Source organism: Mirounga leonina, unplaced genomic scaffold, assembly GCF_011800145.1.
Source record: "Mirounga leonina isolate KUSES-001 unplaced genomic scaffold, KU_Mleo_1.0 Mir_151, whole genome shotgun sequence".
Classification (NCBI taxonomy): domain Eukaryota; kingdom Metazoa; phylum Chordata; class Mammalia; order Carnivora; family Phocidae; genus Mirounga; species Mirounga leonina.
This window is the reverse complement of record NW_023270377.1, coordinates 6,519,831-6,542,205: the sequence shown is the minus strand read 5'-3', so window position 1 is coordinate 6,542,205 and position 22,375 is coordinate 6,519,831. Positions and strand designations below refer to the sequence as shown.

At 47.8% G+C, this 22,375-nt stretch overlaps 1 protein-coding gene across 1 annotated transcript in view; it reads left to right on the top strand.

Moving 5' to 3' along the window:
• INPP5D (inositol polyphosphate-5-phosphatase D) overlaps positions 1-22,375 on the top strand; it is a 114,543-nt gene that overhangs the window by 51,781 nt on the left and 40,387 nt on the right. The window contains exons 5-9 of the mRNA XM_035006837.1: positions 1,607-1,747; positions 11,820-11,907; positions 16,231-16,311; positions 16,477-16,548; positions 17,549-17,672. Coding sequence (XP_034862728.1) covers positions 1,607-1,747; positions 11,820-11,907; positions 16,231-16,311; positions 16,477-16,548; positions 17,549-17,672 — 506 coding nt within the window. The remainder of the gene's footprint in view (positions 1-1,606; positions 1,748-11,819; positions 11,908-16,230; positions 16,312-16,476; positions 16,549-17,548; positions 17,673-22,375) is intronic.

Here is a 22,375-nt window from a genome sequence, read left to right as displayed (position 1 = left end):
GAGGGGCAGAGGGAGAAGCAGACTCCCCAGTGAGCAGGGAGCTTGAAGGGGTGGGGGGGGACCTTGATCCCAGGACCCTGGGATCATGACCTTAGCTGAAGGCAGACGCTTAACCGACTGAGCCACCCAGGGGCCCCTAGATAATTCTTTTTTTTTTTTTGATAATTCTTAATTATAAGACAACCTGCCCAATCTTTTGTGCAAGTTGATTAGATCCAATCAGTAGGCCGTAGTTAATAGTTATTACAAGACTGCTGAAGGAAATCAAGCTTCTCTGATGAACAGAGTTCACATCTTTATGTTACCACTCTCCTACAGCGAACATCTTAACAAAGATAGCTTCCTATGACAAGCCCTCGTGGTTTCAGAGTTATGAGTCAACAGTCATTAGAACCATTAAAATACATATGTTAATACCATGGGGGCGATTTTGTCCTTTTCAGAAACAGACTTGGGCAGAAGCTGGATTTTTAGGATGTCAAGACCCAGAAGGAGTGTAGATTAACATTCAGTGTTAGGACAACAGGCATGCAAATCATTTTCAATCTAAAGAAGTCAAAATGGCCAATGGCCCTTCTAGTCTCGAGAGCAGGAGCTTTTCATGCTTTCAAAGATCCTGCAGAAAAAAAACCTGTGCCCTCCAGCTCCAACTTGATTATATATCAAGGCTGGAACAAAGATTTTTAAGGCTTGTAATAGTTTTTTCACCCAGGTAAATCAACAACCTTCCTGCTCATTTTGCTCATTTGTAAAATAGGAAGGATCATAACAGCTGTGTCCTAACATTGGTTTGGGGACCAGAGAGGAACTGGGCATTAAGTGCTTAGCAGAGTGAGTACAGTGTTATGCCAGGAGATACTTGCTGTGACTCTGATTTTAATGACTATAGGAACAAAGACTCACAGGTTACCCAGAAAGAAAAAGAAAGAAAACGGTCTGGGCAAGAGAATGTAGAGGGACCATCAGACCTCCATGACAGCCCTGGTGCCACCCAGCCTGGGCTCTGCCTCCGCACCCGGGAACTGAAGGGGCTGGGCCAGAGCCCGGAGGGTGAGGGCAGGGCACCTGGGCCCACTACCATATTACCAGCCCATCACTCACCACACAGACTTCCCCATGGACCCCAGGACAGCTCAGAATGTCCTCAGGACAGAGCTCCAGGTAGCCTTCGGCCATGAATTTGGAGTTGGTATGTGAGCTAGAGCCATTTGCCATCTCTCCACTGAGCATCCCTTAGCCCCCAGATGCTGTCTTTAGAAGTAAATGAGGTTGGGAAACAAGTCTGCTGACCGTTTCTCAAGTTGCTTTGTCTCCTTTGTAAAATACAAGCATTTCCAGCCGGTTCCTTCCTTCCAAGTATGGGCTTGGGAAAAAGCCTTTATGGGTGGGTTAAGAGACATCCTCCCTCCCCCATCCTTTAATCTTGCTTGGACCCGCTTCTCTAGCCCTCGGTAAGACCAAGGGCCCTATCCAGGAGTGTGCCCATGTTCTCCTGAAGGACAGTGTCTCAGCCGGAGACTCTTGATAATGAAGATTTCTTCTTCTACAGTTGGTGTTTGTGGCCAAAGGAACAGAAGAAGCATGTTTCTCTTTCTATTATTTCCAGGCTTCCAGAAGAGCATCTTAAAGCCATCCAAGATTATTTAAACACTCAGCTCGCCCTGGATTCTGACTTCGTGAAGACGGGCTCCAGCAGCCTCCCTCATCTGAAGAAACTGACCATGCTGCTCTGCAAGGAGCTCTATGGGTAATGGTCTGTGGGTTAGGTGGCCCCCGGGGGCGGGGGGCGGGACAGGGGACAGTCCCCAGTGAGAGAAGCAGCTCATTAGAGTGACCCCTGCCCTCTGCCTGGCTCTCCAGCTACCTCTGCTGTACTCAGAATAATTGGGCAGTTGGCAGGGCTTAGAAATCTTTGTGGTTGTTTCAAGGTTTGTCTTCATGGTATTCGAACTGTGGCTTTTTTTTTTTTAAACTAAAGTTAATTTGAGGCCAGTTGCTGTGGGAAGGGGTGAGTGGGAGGACACGGCTGGCCCTTTCACACTTGCTCAGGATCGAGCAGTAAGACTTTTGCTGCTGGTCTCTCTCCTTGCTGCACCCGGCACATTGGACAAGGACATAAGGGATCCAAGAGAAAATAAATTCAAGTCAGACTGTTTTCTGCATGGCTGGCTGATGCCAGGGATGCCAGTTTGTTAAAGCAAGCCCAATGCACCAAAACCTTCGTTTTCCAATACTGAATTCATTGAAAGACCGATTGGTAAAAATTTTGATTTCCTTCAGATTTTTAGAATTTTACATTTTACCTTCGTTAATGCTAATATATTTTTTTTTAAAGATTTTTTTAAAATTTTTATTTATTTATTCATGAGAGACAGAGAGAGAGAGGCAGAGGGAGAAGCAGGCACCCCGCGGAGCCGGGAGCCCGATGCGGGACTCGATCCCAGGACCCCAGGATCACGACCCGAGCCGAAGGCAGATGCTTGACCGACTGAGCCACCCAGGCGTCCCTTTTAATGCTAATATTAATTTCAAGTTCAATTACATTTTAACTGTTAGAAGGGCAAAATTAAGGCTGCGGTGCTATTGAAGAATTGACAAAAGGCTACTTTAAATGCTTGAAGGGGCGCCTGGGTGGCTCAGTCGTTAAGCATCTGCCTTCGGCTCAGGTCATGATTTCCGGGGTCCTGGGATCGAGCCCCGCATTGGGTTCCCTGCTCCGCGGGAAGCCTGCTTCTCCCTCTCCCACTCCCCCTGCTTGTGTTCCTGCTCTCTCTCTCTCTGTCAAATAAATAAATAAAATCTAAAAATAAAATAAAATAAAATAAACGCTTGAAAAAATAGAAAACACCATTCCAAAGGCATCTGAGAGAAATGCTAAGGAGCCAAAAGAATCCCATCATAAATGAAAGGTCAACATTTTGGTTGGAAAAATAGCATTTTCTGTGGGCGAGGCTTTCTCGGACTATATACCATTTTGTATTTTATTATAAACATACGGCAGCTTCAGAACTCCCTTGTCAATTCCTCTGGGGCCATATCCATCTTGGCTTAGTTAATATGCAGAAAAGAATCTTTCATCATCAGTAATCAAATTGAACTTTCCTCATAAAGGCTCTTAAAAAGCGCAATCAGTGCATTTGGTAAATTTAACAAATAATTTCCTTGACAAATGGAGCACTCATCAAATTGGCCAGTCAGGTCTCATTTCAATGAATTGGCTTTCAACTAATGCAGTTTCAGCCAATTGGATGGAGAGCCATCATTTTTAGAGATTTCCTTGGAGAGCTATTTTTCCATTTGATGCTGTTGTTATAAATCATGTATCACTGGGGAAAACACACATACACCTGGCACTTTCTTTTTAAGAGACACGGTTTCGTGAAGACTGGGCACAAGCTATTTGTGTTCTGATGGAGGTCCTGTTCTTTGCTGCTTCCTTGTCCGGGAGGAAATACGCCTCTCAGTCTCTCCACTGGCCTCCCCCAGTCACCAGGTGCTTCTGCAGCCCTCCCCCCCCACCCCCCCGGGCTTTCCTGGATCTGGGTCACCTTCCTTTATGGACACAGCAGCTTCCCCAGTGTGTGGACTTCTCTGTGCTCATGGGAAAGGCTTCCTTTGGCTTGCAGCTCTTCCACATCTCTATTTATGGGATAGTTAACTTCTAGCTAGAATTAGGGACACTGTAATGTCCCCTGCACATCTGTGTGTCCTTACCCTCATAGGCAAAAGCATAGCTCGGTTTGGAGACTTGGTTAACTGGGGGCTGGAATTTTAGAAAATCTTACATAAAAACAGTCATGTTTCCCAATCCCTAACTATGAACTTGTTGTTTTCAAACTGCTTTATTTGGAACAGGGGTTCAGTTCATTCATTCATCCATTCATTCATTCAATTATTTACTTAACAGATATGTATGGAGGGACTCCTCTGAACGCTGTTCTGGGTACTGGGATACAGTCATGAACACAGTGCTCAAGATTTCTGCTCTTTTAGACCTTGATGGAGCAGACGTCTTAATGAAGGGCACAGCAGTAGATTAAGTCTGTAAATAAAGATAATTTTAATAAGCATTATGACAAAATAAAACAGGCAAAAGTGACAGAGACATTGGGTGGGAGGGTCCCAGTGTCCTCTGTGGGTTAAGGAGGCCTCTCTGAGGTGGTGATGGACCTGGGACCTTGGTGATAGGAGGAGCTAGCCATCCAGCACTTTAGCAGACAGATGTCAAGAAGAAAGGTCCTGAAGCAGGAATGAGGCCAGCCTGCAAGGAACAGAAAGTCTGTGTGGCTGGAGCATAATGAGGGAAGGAAAGTGTTAAGAGCAGAGGTCGGGGAGAGGCAGGCATAGGGTGGGCCAGACCCAGGATGAATTTTGGTTCAGTCTGAATTTTAGATAAATCACAAATACTTTTTTAGGATAAGTATATCCCATGTAATGCTGGGATATACTTACACTAGTAGATTATCCATCATTTATCTGAAATACAAATTCAACTGGGTGTCCCGTGTTTTATCTGGCAATGTCAGGCAGGAGCCACAGCATGTATACCTCACAAGACTCTGTAGAGGTTTTAGGGGATCATGCCATGATCTGAGTTCTGGCTGTGGAGCATGGAATTCAGGAGGCTGACCCAAAGCAGGCGAGCAGTTCCGAGCCCGGGGGTTGTGATGTGTGGGTGGCTCATGAGAAGGGAAGGCAGGGATCTGTGTCTGTTCCTCTTCCTGCCAAATCCCAGGTTTGGGGACAATGCCTGGCACCTGGGAGTGGCTGATAGATCTTAGTTAAATGTGACGACCCAAGGGCGTGGGGGCACGGGGGCGCTAAGAGTGGTATGGCTGGGGTATGTGTGGGTGGTAGAGCAGGCACACTCACTGCCTGGGGAAGAGGAATGGAGGGTGACGCCTCGGTTTTGGGGAGCAGCTGAGTGGATGATGATGCCAGTTACTGAAAAAGTGGGAGTCGAGAAGGAGGATGTGGAGCTGGGGGGAGGTCTTTCTCTGAGCTATTAGGCATCTCACCAGCTGAACCACCAACCACAGTTATGCTAGAACTTTCAAGCCCTGGAGACCTCAGAGCTGGGTCTCCATTTGGGACTCATCAGCCTGCAGTTGGCACTTCAAGCCAAGAGACAAGTGGGGTGAGGTCACCGCAGGGGGAGAGTGAAAGGAGAAGGGGGCCCAGGCTGGACGTTTTGATGTGGGGTGCAGGAGGAGGAGCCAGAAGAGGTGACTGGGTCCATCCACTCAGACCACCTGGCCCGACAAGAACGTCCCTAAGTGGGAAGGTCACAGAGAACCGAGGAGTGAGAAACAGTGCAAGAGCCTCGCCTGCAAAATGTCACACCGAGTGTGTGTGTCTGAATGTCTGCAGCACAAAGGCTCAACCAAGTTTTGGAACCCCAAGTCAGATTCTCTAGAACCAGACAGAAACCTTTCCGGAGAAAAAAGAATAGAGAACAAAGTCACCAGAGTCTGGAAATATTTGAGAACCCTTGAAATGGAGAAATGAGAAGAACCCCAAGTGGAATTTTAAAGTAAAATGTCCCAAGTATGGAAGAGGGTACTTTATTTATTTATTTATTTTTAAAGATTTATTTATTTATTTGAGAGAGCAAGAATGAGAGAGAGTACATGAGAGGGGGGAGGGTCAGAGGGAGAAGCAGACTCCCTGCTGAGCAGGGAGCCTGATGCAGGACTCGATCCAGGGACTCCAGGATCATGACCTGAGCCGAAGGCAGTCGCCTAACCAACTGAGCCACCCAGGCGCCCGAGGGTACTTTATTTATTAATGAGAGTGGGGTTAAGATTTTTTTTTCCTGACAGAGAGCGCTCTCGCATGCAACAGGGGTGGGGGGCAGAGGGAGAGAGAGAATCCCAAGCAGGCTCCTCACCCAGCACAGAGGCGATGCAGGGCTCGATCTCATGACCCTGAGATCATGACCTGAGCTGAAACCAAAAGTCAGACGCTTAACCGACTGAGCCACCCAGGCACCTCGTGGTTAAGATTTTAATAGACAAATAAACCCAAAACAAAAATATTTCACCGGCATTATAACTGATTCATTGGAGGCCATAAAAATAAACCCATAGTTTTCAAATCAAATCTGAAAATTAAATCACAAAACAGAGCAGAATGTCAGGGAAGTATATATAGAAAACACCGAAGAGCTAACTTAGCGTAGGTGAAGAACGTGTGATTAAAAAAATGGATAGTTTTTGGAAAGAGGGCAAAGAGATTCAGCTAAGATCTGGTAGGTGGGCTCTCAAAGAAGCAGGAAAACAATGATGCATAATTGATGGGAAATATATAAAAGAAAACATTTTCCCCAGACTTATTATAAAGGACCTAAATCCCCGTATTGAGAAGCCCCATAAAGATCACCATCTAAATCTCTTCTTGTAAAGTTTCTAAAACACAAGGTAAGGTGACTTCAGGAAGTAAATAATTACAAACAGCACCATTTCTTTGAAAAATTACAATATTTAATATTATTAATAATATAATTAATAATTAATATTATTCACACGGCCTGATGATATCAAGCAGGTATCTCCAAGAAGACTACGGACCTGGGATTAACTGAACCTAGATGCCACTCGAGCACACGGAGTCTTTGCAGATTAAAAAAAAAAAAAGTGAAAATGTTCTAATCACATGGGTTTACTTGAATAAGGATCCAAGAATTCTTTTTCCCTGAAATCTTAGAGTGCTGGTGATCTTAAAAAGAAGAACCCAGCAGCTTCCTGAGCAGCTGGATATGAATACACCCAAAGCAAAAGTGTTCATTTCAATGCTTCCAGTACACAATGTGATGAAAACAGAAATAAATAAGAAAACTAGTCACAACCACCCAACCACCTGGATGCTTTTAGATCGCCTCCTAAATCACAGCTGAATTAAAGAAGGAACTGACAGGAGGAGAGCCTACAAGGGTAGGTGTGGGGGAGTTGGGCACAGAGTAATCAAACCTCTGTCAGTCAGAGCTCTGTGTGATGCAGCCAAAGCACCATTTGGAGGAAAAGCCATAGCTTGAAATGCTCTGTTATGGAAAAGGGAGTACAATAATGAGTCAAACACACAAACGGAATCCAGACTATGAGTCTCTTGAAGGTATCATGGGTCATGTCCTAATCGCCTTGATATTTCCCACACCCAGCAAAGTATCCGAAACATTTTGTTTACTCAGTATTCACACACGGAGATTGAACATGTGCCGGATTCGTGCTGCCACACACTATTCCAGAGGCTGGAGATATAGCAGTGAACAAAACAGAGTCTTTAAGAAATCTCTGTTGAGCAAATAAACAAGAACAAGAATAGGCAAAGAAAAGAACGGGGGGATTGGTAAAAATAAAACCAGAAATAAGGAAAAAAGTAAATTACAATTTTATTTTATTTTATTATTATTATTATTATTTTAAAGATTTTATTTATTTATTTGAGAGAGAGAATGAGATAGAGAGAGCATGAGAGGGGGGAGGGTCAGAGGGAGAAGCAGACTCCCCGCTGAGCAGGGAGCCCGATGCGGGACTCGATCCCAGGACTCCAGGATCATGACCTGAGCCGAAGGCAGTCGCTTAACCAGCTGAGCCACCCAGGCGCCCTATTTTTATTATTATTTTTTAAAGATTTTGTTTATTTATTTGACAGAGAGAGAGACAGCGAGAGAAGGAACACAAAGGGGGAGTGGGAGAGGGAGAAGCGGGCTTCCGACGGAGCAGGGAGCCCGACGTGGGGCTCGATCCCAGGACCCTGGGATCATGACCTGAGCCGAACGCAGACGCTTAACTGACTGACCCACCCAGGCACCCCTTATTTTATTTTATTTTTTAAGATTTATTGATTTATTTTAGAGGGTGCACAAGCGGGAGGAGGGGCAGAGGGAGGGGGGAGGGGAAGCAGACTCCACCCTGAGCCAGGAGCCCTAGGCGGGGCTTGATCTCATGACCCTAGATCACAACCTGAGCCAAAACCAAGAGTTAATGCTTAGCTGACTGAGCCACCCAGGTACCCCTACAATTTTAAATATTAGAATGTGAGAGATTTAATAATCTGCATTAAAGACTTGCAAATCAAAGGCACAGTGCACAATGACATGGTTACAGATCTTCAAATTAGAGTTAAATGGAACAGATGTTTTACATACAATATGAAAATTACCATGAGTGCCCTCCTTTGAAGTCTCAAGAACCAAGTAATGACCATAATCTATAAATTATTCCTGAATGACAAAAATCACCTAATTCAATCTTAAAGAAAAATACGATTCAAATACAAAATTTTACCTAATCAAGATAATAGCCTGAAGTAAAACTTCATCGTTTCATTTGTTAGTATTAATGTTTAATATTTCAGCAATGTTTTAGTAAATATAATTTAGTAATATGAAAAATGGAGACTGGGGCACCAGGGTGGCTCAGTTAAGCGTCTGACTCTCTCTCTTTTTTTTAAAGATTTTATTTATTTGACACAGAGAGAGAAAGCATAAGCAGAGGGAGAGGGAGGCAGAGAAGGGAGAGGGAGAAGCAGGCTCCCTGCCGAGCAAGGAGCTGGATCCCAGCACCCAGAATCGTGACCTGAACTGAAGGCAGATGCTTAACTGGCTGAGCCACCCAGGTGCCCCATAAGTGTCTGACTCTTGATCTTTGCTCAGGTCTTGATCTTAGGGTCGTGAGTTCAAGCCTCATGTTGGGCTCCGCCCTGGGCATGGAGCCTACTTAAAAAAAAAAAAGAAAAATGGAGGCTTTATCTAAGAACTCACTTCAAAGAAGAGTCAACATAAAGAAAACACCATAATTTAGTAGATTAAAAGATGAAAAAAATCATTTGCATAGGCATCCTAACTGATATGTGATTAAAGAAAGAAGTCATTTCTTTTCCTTTTTTTTTTTTTTAGAGAAGGGAGGGAGGGAGGGGCAGAGGGAGAATCTCCAGCAGACTCCCCACTGAGCGCAGAGCCTGACCCAGGGCTCCATCCCACGACCCTGAGATCATGACCTGAGTCGAGATCAAGAGTCGGACGCTTAACTGACTGAGCCACCCAGGCGCCTCCCAAAAAAACGTCATTTCTAATTTTTAAAAAAGCCTTTAAAAAAAAAAAGGGATAGAAGGGTACCTCCTTACTAAATGCAATAGGTGTCAATGTAAAACCTGTTACACCTAACAGGGAAACAATACAGTCATTCCATTAAACATTTTAACAAAAGAAAAAGAGACGCCCTTTACCACCTGATTTCCTGCTGTGTGGGAATTTTTTGCCAAAGGAAGACGAGAAAAGGAAGAAAAGAATAGAGAAAGCAAAAGTTAAGAAAACAACATCGCATCAGAGCATTCCTTCTGCGCCTGGAGGTCTGGGTTGGGTGACATTGGATGTGCTGTCCCGATACTGAATGGGAATCTTGGGGAAATGAACCAACTTGCTGAGAACAGGGCAGAGGCGGTGCTCCCTCTGGGAAGGCTTGGGCAGGGGGTCTGAGCCCCTAATGAGCTGTCTCTGGGGCGTGGCCTACCCCAGGACCGCAGCCCTCTCAGGCTTGGCCCCCTGGCTTCCCTTGAGCTGGTGACCTGACACTGGACAAGTTTTCCAGGGACCCTGCCAATGGTTTCTATGTCCCCAGACAAATCCTTTCTGTATGACAAGGCCAGTCCTTCTTAAGCTGAAGTCACAATGTGTCATTGGTCCTTCTGACCCTAAGCAACACTTCCAGACACATCCGGGAGCCAGTCAGTTTTCTCAAAATCTTACAAAGTTTAAAAATACAAGGAAAGCCAGCGTCCCTCTTAGAAAACCCTAAGGATTCAGCTTGTGTATGTGTATTTGTGTTTTTAGGATAACATTTTGAAAAAGGAGAACGGTGAGGGAGATCTATTTGATGTTAAAGCAAGTTCTGAATTAGTGCCTTGGAATTTTTTTTTTTTTTTTAACCCAGAATTCTTTTCTGACAATGACAGTTGATAGAGAATATCACTGCGTGAACGGATGCTGGAGCTCTGGCGGAGGGGGTGGGGAAACCCAGAACTCAGTTGTGCCCTACACTCCCCCTGCCCTGCAAGTCAGCTCCCTCCACCCCATCCTTGGTCCCCGAAGGAGAGCCACGTGTGACCCCCTTCAAAGCCAGAAGGCTACAACACCATCCCCAGAAACTGTGAGACATTGTAAATCTGAGATCATGACATTGCGCGGTTCACGCTGGGAGCTCTGGATTTTTAGTTAAATGAATGATATGGAGCCTGGAAACAAATTCTACCGTATTCAAGAAGAGCTGGTGCAATGGACTAGCCCAAGGGAACAATGGAAAAAAAAGCAAGTGCTGTTGAATGAGACTGAATAGTGGTACAGAGAAAGATGAACTTAATTCCACCACATATTAAAAAAAAAAAAATTCTAGATGAGGAATTAAGAATGTATTCTATCAACAAGAAAAACCCATTCATAATATAACTCTAAAAAAAGCAAGTGAGAAGCCAACTTAAAATGAGCAAATAATTGCTTACTAGTAAATACTGATGATACATTTTTAACTAAGGTAAGCAAAGAATTACCAAGGAAAAAATGAAAAATAGAACAATAAAAAATTATAAAGTGCTTCACAATGAAATCCAACCCACCTAGGATGACAGTAACAGAACGGAAAAAAATCCTTACAGCATCTAGATTAAATAAAAAGCAAAGCGGTGTATAAAGAGTTTACACCAATGTCTAAAAATTCTAACAAAATTTCCAACAAGAAACTGACAAAATTTATACAAAGAGAACCAACCATGCAGAAAAATATTTAATGACAATAAATTAAAGACATGCAATCTGTGTATCAGTATTGAAATGCAATGTTATACCCACTAAAAGAGAGGAAAAAGTCATAGAAAGAATGCAGACAACACCTCGAATGAGCAGGCTCCAACAGGACCTGTGGCCAGTGATGGGCACCATCACTCAGAGGCTCAGCAGTTTTGATCAAGACCCATAATCTCTGCTTATCATAAAATTGTAATTGAAAATAAGAAAAACGATAGAAACAATCTGTTCAGAGCAGCCTTTATTTGTAATCACCAAGATCTCAAAATAACCCAAATATCTAGCAATTCATCTTGGCACATTTTCTCTATGGGAATATTTGGAAACCATTAGAATGTGAAACAAGTGAAGACATGAAGTTTTGGGTGAAATAGTAAGTGAAAAATAGAACTCAAAATTGTCTGCACCGTGCTTAAAACAAATAGCGAAAACAATAGAGAAAGACAGAAGGCAACAAAGAATGGGTAAAGCTCTGGTGTAGGAGTTGTGGATGAATTAGACATTGAAAAATCTCTCCAGGCATGCACCTCAGCAGCGAGGGGCTATTTGAACCAGAATGCTCAGACCGCCAGCACAGGAAGCCCCTGGGGCATGCATTTAAAATGCAGATTCCAGACCAAATCTGGTTGGGGCCCAGAAATTTGCATTTTTAACACTCCGGTGTGTTTGCGATTCTTATAAACACTAAAGGTTGGGAGCCATGACTTACTCAGTGATTTCAAAGTAGTTTGGTGATTCTAGATTCCAGTTATCTGCAGGCTACGAGTCTGGCTAACCAGAGGTAAATTGGGTCTATGCATCACGACTCCAGTTCGGTCCGGGGTGGGGACAGGAAGAAGTGGGGTTCTCGAGGGGTGAGGGGTGGGCCAGCACTGGCAGGCCTGGATCTTTGCCCGGGCTTGTCCTTCTCGGGAGGATCTCTGCCTTTGCCAGATCGTGTGTGACCGAGCCTCTAGCTAAAGCCTGCGATGCCTCATCCGGGTCCTCACTAATCCTTGACCTTCACCTTGTCCCCTGCTCTCAGCGAAGTCCTCCGGACCCTCCCCTCCCTGGAGTCTCTGCAAAGGTTGTTTGACCAGCAGCTCTCCCCTGGCCTCCGTCCACGGCCTCAGGTAAAGGCTTGGGGGTTGGAAGGATGAGACTGATCAACCGGGGCGGAGGGTGAGGGGTGTGGGATAAGGTGGCGGGCGTCCCGAGGGCTCAGAAGGGAGCCCCCCACCCACTCCTGCCCGGAGTTGGCTAGACCACCAGAGCACGGGATCGGGGGTGGGAGCCTCAGGACTCTGTTCCTCCAGTAAGGCATTTCCCCCGCTGCCTGATTTTGATTTAAGGAATAAGGATTTCAAATTACGCACCCATCAGCAGAACTAATTAGTGCTGAATAGGGAAGCAAGGCATGGCCTTTTTTTAAATCATAGCTCACTGCAAACTATTGGAAAGAAGAACATGACATGCCTAAGTGCTGGATACCGCCTCTTGCCCCAAAAAGAGCAGGGTGAAGGTGCTCCCTGCCCCCCCCGCCCCCCCCCCCCCACTGGCTCGCAGTCTGTCAGGGGCCAAGGCCAGGTCATCCACTGAGGAAAGGTGTGTGTATTGAAAGGTGTCATCAGCAAAGGTAAAAAGCAAAAGCAGTCTCTTCAAAGAGAGTACTTGCAACAAATATAAGGGACAAAGGATTAATATGTTAACAACAAACCTCCTCCAAATAATTAAGGAAAAACAATCCAAGTTTTAAAATGCGGAGAGGTTATAAAGAAAGTCTGTCTTACTGGAGAGGGATGGGAATGACCAATATATATATATGAAAAGAAGTTTAACCTTACCTCATTAGTAACGAAAATGACAGCCATAGCAGGGAAATCTCTTGCCTATCAGATGGGCAAAAAGCTGGTTGGTCAAATCAGGGCTTGGCTCGGGTTTTGGGGTCAGGGGCTCACATAGATAGGTTCACCCCTCTGCTCTGTGGCTGGGAGAGGAAAGAAAAACGGGTTTTCTGAAAGGCCCTTTGTCCACCTGCAATGACCATGTTAAATGCACACATCCTTCAAGCAAGCAGTTCTATATGTAGGCATCTGTCTTAGGGACAGAGATGTTTATTGTTTATTGTGGCTTTATCTCTAAAAACAAAAAACATTGGAAACCACCCAAACGTAGAGTTGGTTAAAGTATGCCACAGAATTCTGTTCTAAGGTGGGTACACTGATGTGGACAGATTCCCCAAGGCATACTGTTGGGCGGGAAAATGCAAATGGCAGAACAATCTATAAATGATATACGTGTGGAAATCAGACCGGAAGGATTTAAACCCAAAGGGCCACTCTGGTCACCACGTGGGGGGATGGGACGAGGGAGAAGGGGCTGGGCCAAGGGGGGCTTCAGGCTTGACCAGACTGTTTGCTCGAGTTGTTTTTTGTTTTTTGTTTTTAACTGAGAAAATGTCTGTGTGCTATTTGTACAACTTAAAAATTTGCCCAGAAATTAAAAAGGTAGTTTTGCTTTCCTTGAAGTGAACGATGAGGTGTTAATTTCTGGGAAAGTAAAAGCAAATCTAGGCAAATCAGGGGCCCTGCCAGACACTAACATTTAAATAGTTTGAACAGAAGACCACACACCCACATCTTTGAAATAGAACAGAAGAGGGCGAGGCCCCCAAAGAGTTAAGCCCACTGACCTACCCGACCGGCCTACCCGACTAACCAGCCAGCGGGTTTATGTTCAGTGACAGGACAGAGCAGGGACCAGTTGGAGGGTGGCATCAGACATGGATGGAGAGAAACGGTTCTCCTTCCACTCTCCCTTACGAGACCCTGACTCATCAAGAAAACGCAGAGAGGTCATTCTTGATGCCTTCAGAAATTCATAGATCGAGGAGGAAGTGGCAAGGTAGATCAGAAACAGCTGAGCCCAGTATCTGACCCGCCCCCACTGGTCCCTTGTTTTCCCCATCTGTGAAATGGGCAGAGCGTGTCTGCCACTGCTGGGCTCTGTGAAGGAGTAAGTGAAATCACCTGTGTGAGACATCGGGCGGCCGTGCTCCGCTGACCTGTGGCCCTTCCCCTCGGGTCGGCGACACAGGCTGGGGACCCCCCGGGCTCCCGCTTGGACTTTGAGAACTGATGGGAGGTGCAAAATGCAACATTGTCAAAAATGACTGCGGACCTCAAGGGCTGGGAGAGACCTGGCTCTGCCCCATGTGAGAAAGGAGAGTCGTTAACCCTAGAACCCACATCCTCCCTTTAAAAGGGCAACTACAAAGCAAAGTAAAATAACTGGGCCAGTTTATGGGAACTCACAGGTGTCACTCAGGCCAATCCGCTCACTTCTGGGCTAAGCTGTGAATTCTGCCCTCAGCCTTGACGTGAGTGACATTTGGGGCCAAATTATTCTTGGTTGTGGGGGACTGTCCTGTGCATCATAGGATGTTAACCCCTCTTTGTTTCTACTGGCTAGATGCCACTAGCGTCCCCCAAGTCGTGACAACCCAAAATGTCTCCAGACGTTGTCAGATGCCCTTTGGCGGGCGAAGTCGCCATCAGCTGAGAACCACGGGGCTAGATCTACATTCAAGTCTGAGGTCTACACTCGCTGTGTGACCTTGGACACACTGACTCACCACTCTGACTCCATTTCCCCTCGGCAAAACAAGGGTTAGAAGGATCTGTTCATGCAAGGATTAGATGAACGGATGCATTTAAAACGTGCTTGGCATCAGGGAAGAACTCATCCCGTTCTGTATGTTCTGCCTGCTGGGAGGCAGAAGTGCAGGGAAAGCTCCAGGATGGTGCTAACACCTTTGGTTCCAAGAACAAACTCCCCGTTTGTCAATAACTTCATTTACACTTGCTAAGTTTTTGCCAAACCTGCCTCATAAGACAGATTTCAAAGAAGGGAAGACACCAGCCTCAAACCGCAAGGTAGCAGGTAGGTCATTAATTCCAAGTGTCTGAGAGGGACAAGAAGAGGTTGAATCTGATCTTTTCTATTCTTTACGAGGAAAACCACCCAAAGCAAAGGGGTCCTGAATTGCCGCACCGGGTCTGCCCCACCCCCACGGGTCTGCCCCACCCCCACCCTCCTTTCCGTATCTCGGGTTCTTTCCAGACCTTGAGGCTTTCCCCTCATTGATGAGATAAGCACAGCCTGATTGTGAGCTTTGTTAAGGAGCAGGGCAAAACCAAAATAATCAGAGAAAATGTTGACGAATAGGATGTGCTTGAAATGTTGATAAAGCTAGGATGGTTGTGGGGGGTGTGATGGGTGGTGGTCGGGGGTGGTCGTGGGTGGTCGTGGTGGCTGCTGGTGCTGGTACTAATAGTCCATTCAAGTGGCGGGGAAGGGGGCGGAAATTTGAGGTCGAAAGCAAGTGTAGATTGGCTGACTTACTAAGCAAGGGGTGGGGTAAAGGGACTTCACCTGGTCGGCGAGACCTCATTCCATTCCATACACCAGTCTGATTTATCATCCAACTTCTGAAAGGCAGAGATGGTATCATTAATTCCACACGTGTGGCCACACATCTGGCACGGAGTAGATGCTTGGGAGATACTGGTTCTGGGAATAAACGCTTGAGACTGTGGACTGGGTCTCAAGACGGCCACGGATTCATGTTCTCTGGCATTCACCAGCTGTGTGACTTCAGACAAGTAACTTCAGCTCTCTGGGCCTCCTCCTGTGTGGGTTGAACTTGACTGAGCACCTTCTTGGCCAGGCGCTATTCCAAGCACCCAGGTCACAGCACTGAACACCGTCCTCACGGTCCCGGTTCTTACAGAGCTCACATTCTAGCAGGGAAGGCACAATGAACAAATACATGACCAAGGTGGTTGATAAGGAACAAAGCAGGATGGTTTGATAGAGATGCCCTGGTGGCTACTTTAGCTAGCAAGGTCCAGGAGCACCTCTTTGTGGATCTGAGACCCGAGTAATGAGCAGGCCTACCCAGGTGACCTCCATGTCTCTGGGAATCCCTCAGGGAGTATAGCTCAAGGCCACGGGCAGGTCGGAGGGGAGGATGGGGGTGGCTGGGGAGGAGGGGTCATTATACAGAGTCCTGGAGGGCAGGGTAAGGAGTCTGGATAATTTTCTCCTAGTAGTGGGTTTCCAGCAGTAAGATGGCCATGTTTTGGAAGCATGAGGAGCAGCCCTGGAGTAGAGGTAGGGGGAGCACAATCCTAGAATTTTGTCGAAGCAACTGAGTGGATGAGGTACAAAGCAGTTGGAGAAGCAGGTTTGAGAGGAGAGATGAAATGAAGGTTTACTTTTTAGCCATGATAATCTTGAGGTGATTATAAAAAGCTCTGATTTTCTTGTCTGCAAAGGGGGATAATCATAGTACTGAGGGGGTGAAATGAGACGGAGGGTGGAAAGGGTCCAGCGGAACGGCTCTCCATGGCTGACACTCTGGGACTACTGCCCTTACTTACTCTTTTCCTCAGGTGCCTGGTGAGGCCAATCCGATCAACATGGTGGCCAAGCTCAGCCAACTGACAAGTCTACTGTCCTCCATTGAAGACAAGGTACTGGGGGATCCTGCAGCTTCTCTTGGCTTCTCTGTGGTCCTCTCTTCGCTTAGAGAATGCCCGGGTGTGCAGGCTCTAGGCTTCCTTTGACCCTGTCCCCAAAGGAGGCTGCCTTCCCTGCACCTCTCCCCCCTGAAGGGCCTTGTGCGTTTACGCCCACAGGTCAAGGCCTTGCTGCATGAAGGCGCCGAGTCTCCCCACCGGCGGTCCCTCATCCCTCCGGTCACCTTTGAGGTAAGAGGCTGTGCCCTTGTGTTCTGCGGTTGGTCCCTCTGGAAGGACAGCTTTTGGCTCAGCTGTACGAGGGCAGGGAACCCAACACTGAGCGTGGTGGTTGGCAGAACCACCTGTGGAGATGGTAACGTTAGAATGGACACCCCGACAGGTCTGTGGAACCTCCTTCGGGGGGGCTCCCCAGAGAAGAGCTTCTCAGCTTCAGATGCTGTATACTGTGTCCTTCTCCAAATGGGCGCAGCGAGTGACATCAAACAGGGGTTCCCCCATTCCCCTCCCCAGAAGCTGGCTGCAAAGTAGTACCTCAGGGGAGAAGTAGGAAAAATATGTAATTCCCGTGATTTCCTTAAGAGTGACTGAGTTAGAACCTCCAAGCTCAGGCCCAGAAATTTGTTTTTCTTAATGATCCACAGAGATCCTGGTGCAGCCAGCGCAGCCCTGGTCCCATGTTCAGAAACACAGGACAAGATGCCCCCTACGCAAAGGCCTTTCTGGCCCTGATGATAATTCTGTATTTATATCTCCAGCTTCTGAGCATGCCTAGGCAATTGTCTTTTTCCTAATTATTGCCAGTAAACAAATGTTCAACTGTTGTAACAAGGCCCAGGAGCCGAAATCTGTTCTTAACATCCTTTCTGGAGTAGATGGCACATCAGATTAATAAGTGTTGTCAGATGAAGGCGTGAATGAATTGTTTTCCAGTCGTTCACCTGTTCCCTCCACCAAACCTGTTGGCAGAACAGCTGATGGGCGCACGAGGCACAGCCGGGGTCTTTCGCACATCTGAGCGGTTCTCGGGGGGCTGCCCGTGGAAACGTGGACTTGGGCCTCTGGGGCGAGGGAAGCTCTGAGTTTGAAGCCCAATGGCACCACCTGGGACACCAGGGCTGGAATGGCCAGGGGCTGCCCAGCCCCACAGACAAGGGGCTCCTGGGCTGGCCCCCAGGGCCCACACAGAGAGAGCATGACCACATCTCCCCTCCCCCTCTCCTCCTCACAGGTGAAGTCAGAGTCTCTGGGGATTCCTCAGAAACTGCAGCTCAAAGTCGATGTTGAGTCTGGGAAACTGATAATTAAGAAGTCCAAGGACGGTTCTGAGGACAAGTTCTACACCCACAATAAAAGTAAGACCCGCTCCCACCCACGCCGCTCTCATTCTGCTGGTGCCGTTTCTCATGACCGGCCCGGGAAAGAAGTCCACAGGCACATCCACCCCTGTGCTAGGACCTCACCCCCCACCCCCTCACCCTGCCTGTGGGACCCCGAGCCAGCTCTAAGGCCCACCTCACACACCCCTCCTTCACGAGGCCCTCCCTGTACGTTCGCCTCCTTCCACCAAACCCTGGGTAAGTGAGCTTAAACGCACGGCTCTGGGGGGCCGTCCTCTGTGAATATGTGCCTCCTAGCGGGGAGTCCCCGGACAGAGCCCTGCACACGGAGCGGCTGCCGGCCTAGTCAGGTAGCGTCGGTCTTGGGCGTAGCATGGACTGAGAGCCGGTTTAGCACGGTGCTCAAGACTGAACTGTCTGAACTCGTATCCCAGCCCTGCCACTTGGCGGCTGTGCGACCCTGGACACAGGGTAGGCACCAGGAGAGATGACTGATGGCAGCACCTCACAGCACGTCTCCTGTGGATCTCTAGGGCCCAAGGCACACGCCACCGCCTTACCCCGTCGAGAACACTCACCTGAGCTGTCTATTCAGATGGCAGCTCTTGGCTTGACAGCCAAGCCCTACAAATAATATCCATTATGGTTGGACCTCCAGAGGGGCGGGAAGGGAGATTATGTATTCAGTGCCAGCCGTGCCTGGGCACCATGCGATGGGTAAGCGTGCGGGTAGACCCTGGGGCTGGCCTGCCCGAGGTCAGATGTAGGCTCTGCCACTCGCCAGCAGGATTGTGTTGCCCTGCTTACTTAAGCTCTCTGTGCCTCATTTTCCCCATCTATGAAATGGGGATAATAATAATAATGGATTTCTCCTAGGCTTGTCGTGAGAAGTAGATGAGCTAATGCATGCGAGAACTCCTCTTCTGTGCCCAGCAGCGGCACCAGCCCCTGGCAAAGTGCCCAGGCAGAGACCGGGGGCGGGAGGTCTACCCCACATGGGCCTGCAACCTCTTGCTGCCAAGTCCCGTCTGGGTGGTGGCACCAGAGTCCTCGGGATGCTCTCAGGGCAGCAGATGGACTGGGAGTCTGGGGACCAGCCCCATGCAGGAGGTGGGGTGCAGTGAGGGGAAGAGCGTAGATAGCACAGGGAGGTGGTAGGAGCCCAGCCTCATATCCCAGCTTGGCCACTTGTGACCCTGGTCTAGAGCCCAGATCTCTCTGATCCTCAGTGTACTCTTCGTCAAAAGGGTGTCTATACATCCTGTAGGGCTACCATGAGTCCTAAATAGACTACACTGTGTTTTATTGAGCACCTACTACCTACTGTGATAGTAGATGCTCAATAAATCACCATCACTGTTGTAATTATCCTTCCAAGGCAAGGCAGCATAGAGCAGTGAGGAGAGACCAGGAAATGAAGTCCCTAGACACTGGAGTGTGACAGGCTGTCCTATTCATGCATAGTTGAGGCCAGTGTTGAGACAGGGCTGCCCTGTCTGCTGGCAGGTTGGGCCGGAGACATGGGGTATGTGAGGGTTTGAGCAGGATTGGGCTGTGTTGAAAGTGATCCACTTAGAGCCATGCTTTCCTCTTACCTGTCACAGAGAACAGAGTTACGGCTGAAAGGGGTGGGCCCAACTTAAGAGGAAACCAAAGCCAAGGAGGAGGGGAGAAAGTGTCAGAGCACCTGACTGCTCTAAAAAACTCAAGGTTTCTGGACTGAAAGAAATCCCTCCCAGGGTTCTGGGAAGCACTGTGAACGCTTGTCGGTTTAATTCAATGGACATTTTTTCTTTGGAGTGTTTTCCATGAACCAACACTAAGTTGGAGCCCTCCAGAGATGTAGCAGCGTAGAAGGGAGAGTTGACCTGTGAGCGTATGTTACAATGTGTATCAGATGCAAGGTTGGCCCAGAAGGAGGATTGATTAGCTCTGTTGTGGGTGTGCAGGGAGGCCTCACACCACAGATGGCTCTGTCTAGGGCTTTGAGGGATGAATAGGAGTTTACCAAGCATAAGGTAGGGGAGGGCCCTAAGACTGAGAATGGCCTGTGTTGGGGCAGAGTGTTAGGGAAATCCCATGTCCCTTGTGGCCCTAAAGAGAGGAGAAGCGGGACATGGGGCCCCAGATGTGGACAGGGCCCTGAATGCCAAAGTAAAAGCTGGAGATGTTCTATGGCATGGACAGCGCTGACGGGTTGACCACCTAGAGGGGTGAATATACCCCTTTGTGGAATTCTGGACAGTGTGAAAGTTGCCATCAGATCAGGGATGGGTGAAAGAGCCAAGCTGGTAAAGAGGCACCCTGAGAGACCCCAGCTCGAGTCAAGATACACTGTGACAGTGGAGTTCACAAGCCCTTGAAAAGAGAAGCATGGATGCCTGGAGCCCGCTAACCCAGACATTCTGCAGGCTACGCTCGCTTGCTTCCTGTCCTCCCTCCAGGGCCTGGAGCCCAGCTCACCCTCTGCCATGGCCTCTGTCACATCAGGACACAATTACTTGTTCCCGAGTCCCCTCCCCGACGAGGGCCGGGTCGTGATCTTACACACTCTGCCATCTGCAGGCCCAGCACAGGACCTGGTACCCAGCAGGTGCGTACTCAGGGATTGCCGATTGACTAGGCGCTTACAGCGTCGCTCATAAATCCCCACCTCCCCCCACCAAAAACATGGGGCCTCCACAGAGGCCAGGAAGTGGGGCTTTTTTGTTTACTGCTAAATCAATCCCCAGAGTCAAGAACAGTACTTGGACAGAGTAAGTGATCGGTCAGTACGTACTGAGCAAATCCATGAATGAATGAATGAACAAATGAGTTCAAGGCCAGTGCGGTAACGCAGTTCATGTGGATGCGTGTTTGGGTGCCCTCTTTATAACCAGCACGGGAAGCAGTGTGCTTCTGAGGTGAGGGGCTCTGGGTAAACTGGATTCCCATACTGGTTTCACAGCTTGGTAATTCCCTCGCTCATTGGCTTGATCATGGTGTGACCTTAAATTAGTGACTTACCTACTCAAAGCCTCCGTGTCCACGTCCATAAAACGGATTCCTATAGGGTCCTTGCGAGCGCTAGTGGCGTAAGGCATGTCTTTAGCCTGTCCTAGCACAATCAGTTTCCAGTCATGGTTATTATAAAGTGCTAATCATCTGGAGGAAATCTTGGATTGCAGGTGCTGGGAGTCCCTTGCCCTGCTCCGGTCCCTGTGTTCTTGAATAGCTTTGGCACTGAGGTCTTCTATGCATAGGAAAAGCCGGTGGCTGTCTGAGGAAATCCTAATGTATTCACTTACTGAGCAGTCATGATGTGCCAGGCGCTGGGGATGCAGAGGTGAACAAGCCAGGAGGGGTCCTGGCTCTCGGGGAGGTTCCACGCAAGTGAGAGTCAAGGAGAGAATAACCAAGTACACAAATACGTAAACCAGGAAAGTGTCAGGGAGTGACGAGCTCTAGGCTGGGAATGTAAATAGGATGTTATGACAATAATGGAGGACTGCCATTTGAGCTGGCACCTGCGTGTCACGAACGTGCTGGCCACACAAAAACCACAGAAAAACCCTTGGGCAGAGGTTCCGAGGTGGGAGCAAGCTTGTCATGTGAGCAAGCCTGGAGTGGCCAGAGCACAGGTGGGGCAGAGATGGGGCACCTGTCCTGGGCTTGGTGAGCCCGGAGTATGTTCTACGTGCAGTGAACCACTGTTCGGAGATTTTAAGCAAGGGAGTGGTATGATCCCACTTTAAAATGAACTCTGGCCGCCGTGCTGAGAATAAATTATGGCAGGGAGTGGGGAGACAGACCAGTTAGGAGACCTTGAGATGGGGAAGGATGGACATTGGGAATGTTTTGAAGGTCAAACTGCTCATACCCGCTCATGGGTGAGATGGAGAGTTGCAAGGAAAAGAACCACAAAGCTAGTTTTATTTAGCTGGGTGTGGGGACAAGTGGGCCTCTTACTAGCCCTGGTAGAATACTAATCCTGATCAAGCAAGATGTCACATCTTGCAAGCAGCCTCACGGTCCTGCAAATGGGGGTCAAGGAAAAACCAGAAGTTCGGAAGGACAGAGATAGAGCCTCATAGTAGCAGATTAGCAAAAGTCTCAGGGCATCCCTGTTGCCAGCAGTAGGAATCACACCATGGGCTATTTACTGCTGCTGACAAGGGCGATAGGCTTTCTGAGCACACAGGACATCCACGATCTCCCTTGGGTAAGATTTCCAGTGAAGATGGCAGTTGAACATACACACTTGTCAGTTCCCTTCTTAAAAGCAAAACTCACAGGAACCAAGAGCCTGAGGTGGCAACAAAATTCTAAGTGCTGAAAAGCAGATGGATAATGATAACCAACTTAAAAAGGCTCAGTTTTAAGCATGTAGTAGGAAAAATTGAGACACCTGACTCATACCACAGAACCCACAAAGGGTACAGGAATCGATACTGTCAGGGGCCCCTAGAGGTGGTAAAGGTGAGGTTATAAACATCAGGATTGGATGAAAATCTATTTTAAAAGAGACCCATCAGATCTTTCTTACTCCTCACAGCCTACTCTCTGTCTCCCCTCACTCATTATACACGAGGATGTTAGTTTCCTGGAGAAGCTAAAGGGCTGGGGGGGACACCAGGCCTGGTAAGGATGGAGGACCTCACTGGAAACAGGACAAAATAACAGTTACTTCTGAATGTTGATACCACAACCTTCATCACTGCCCGGCCAGGATGCTGCTA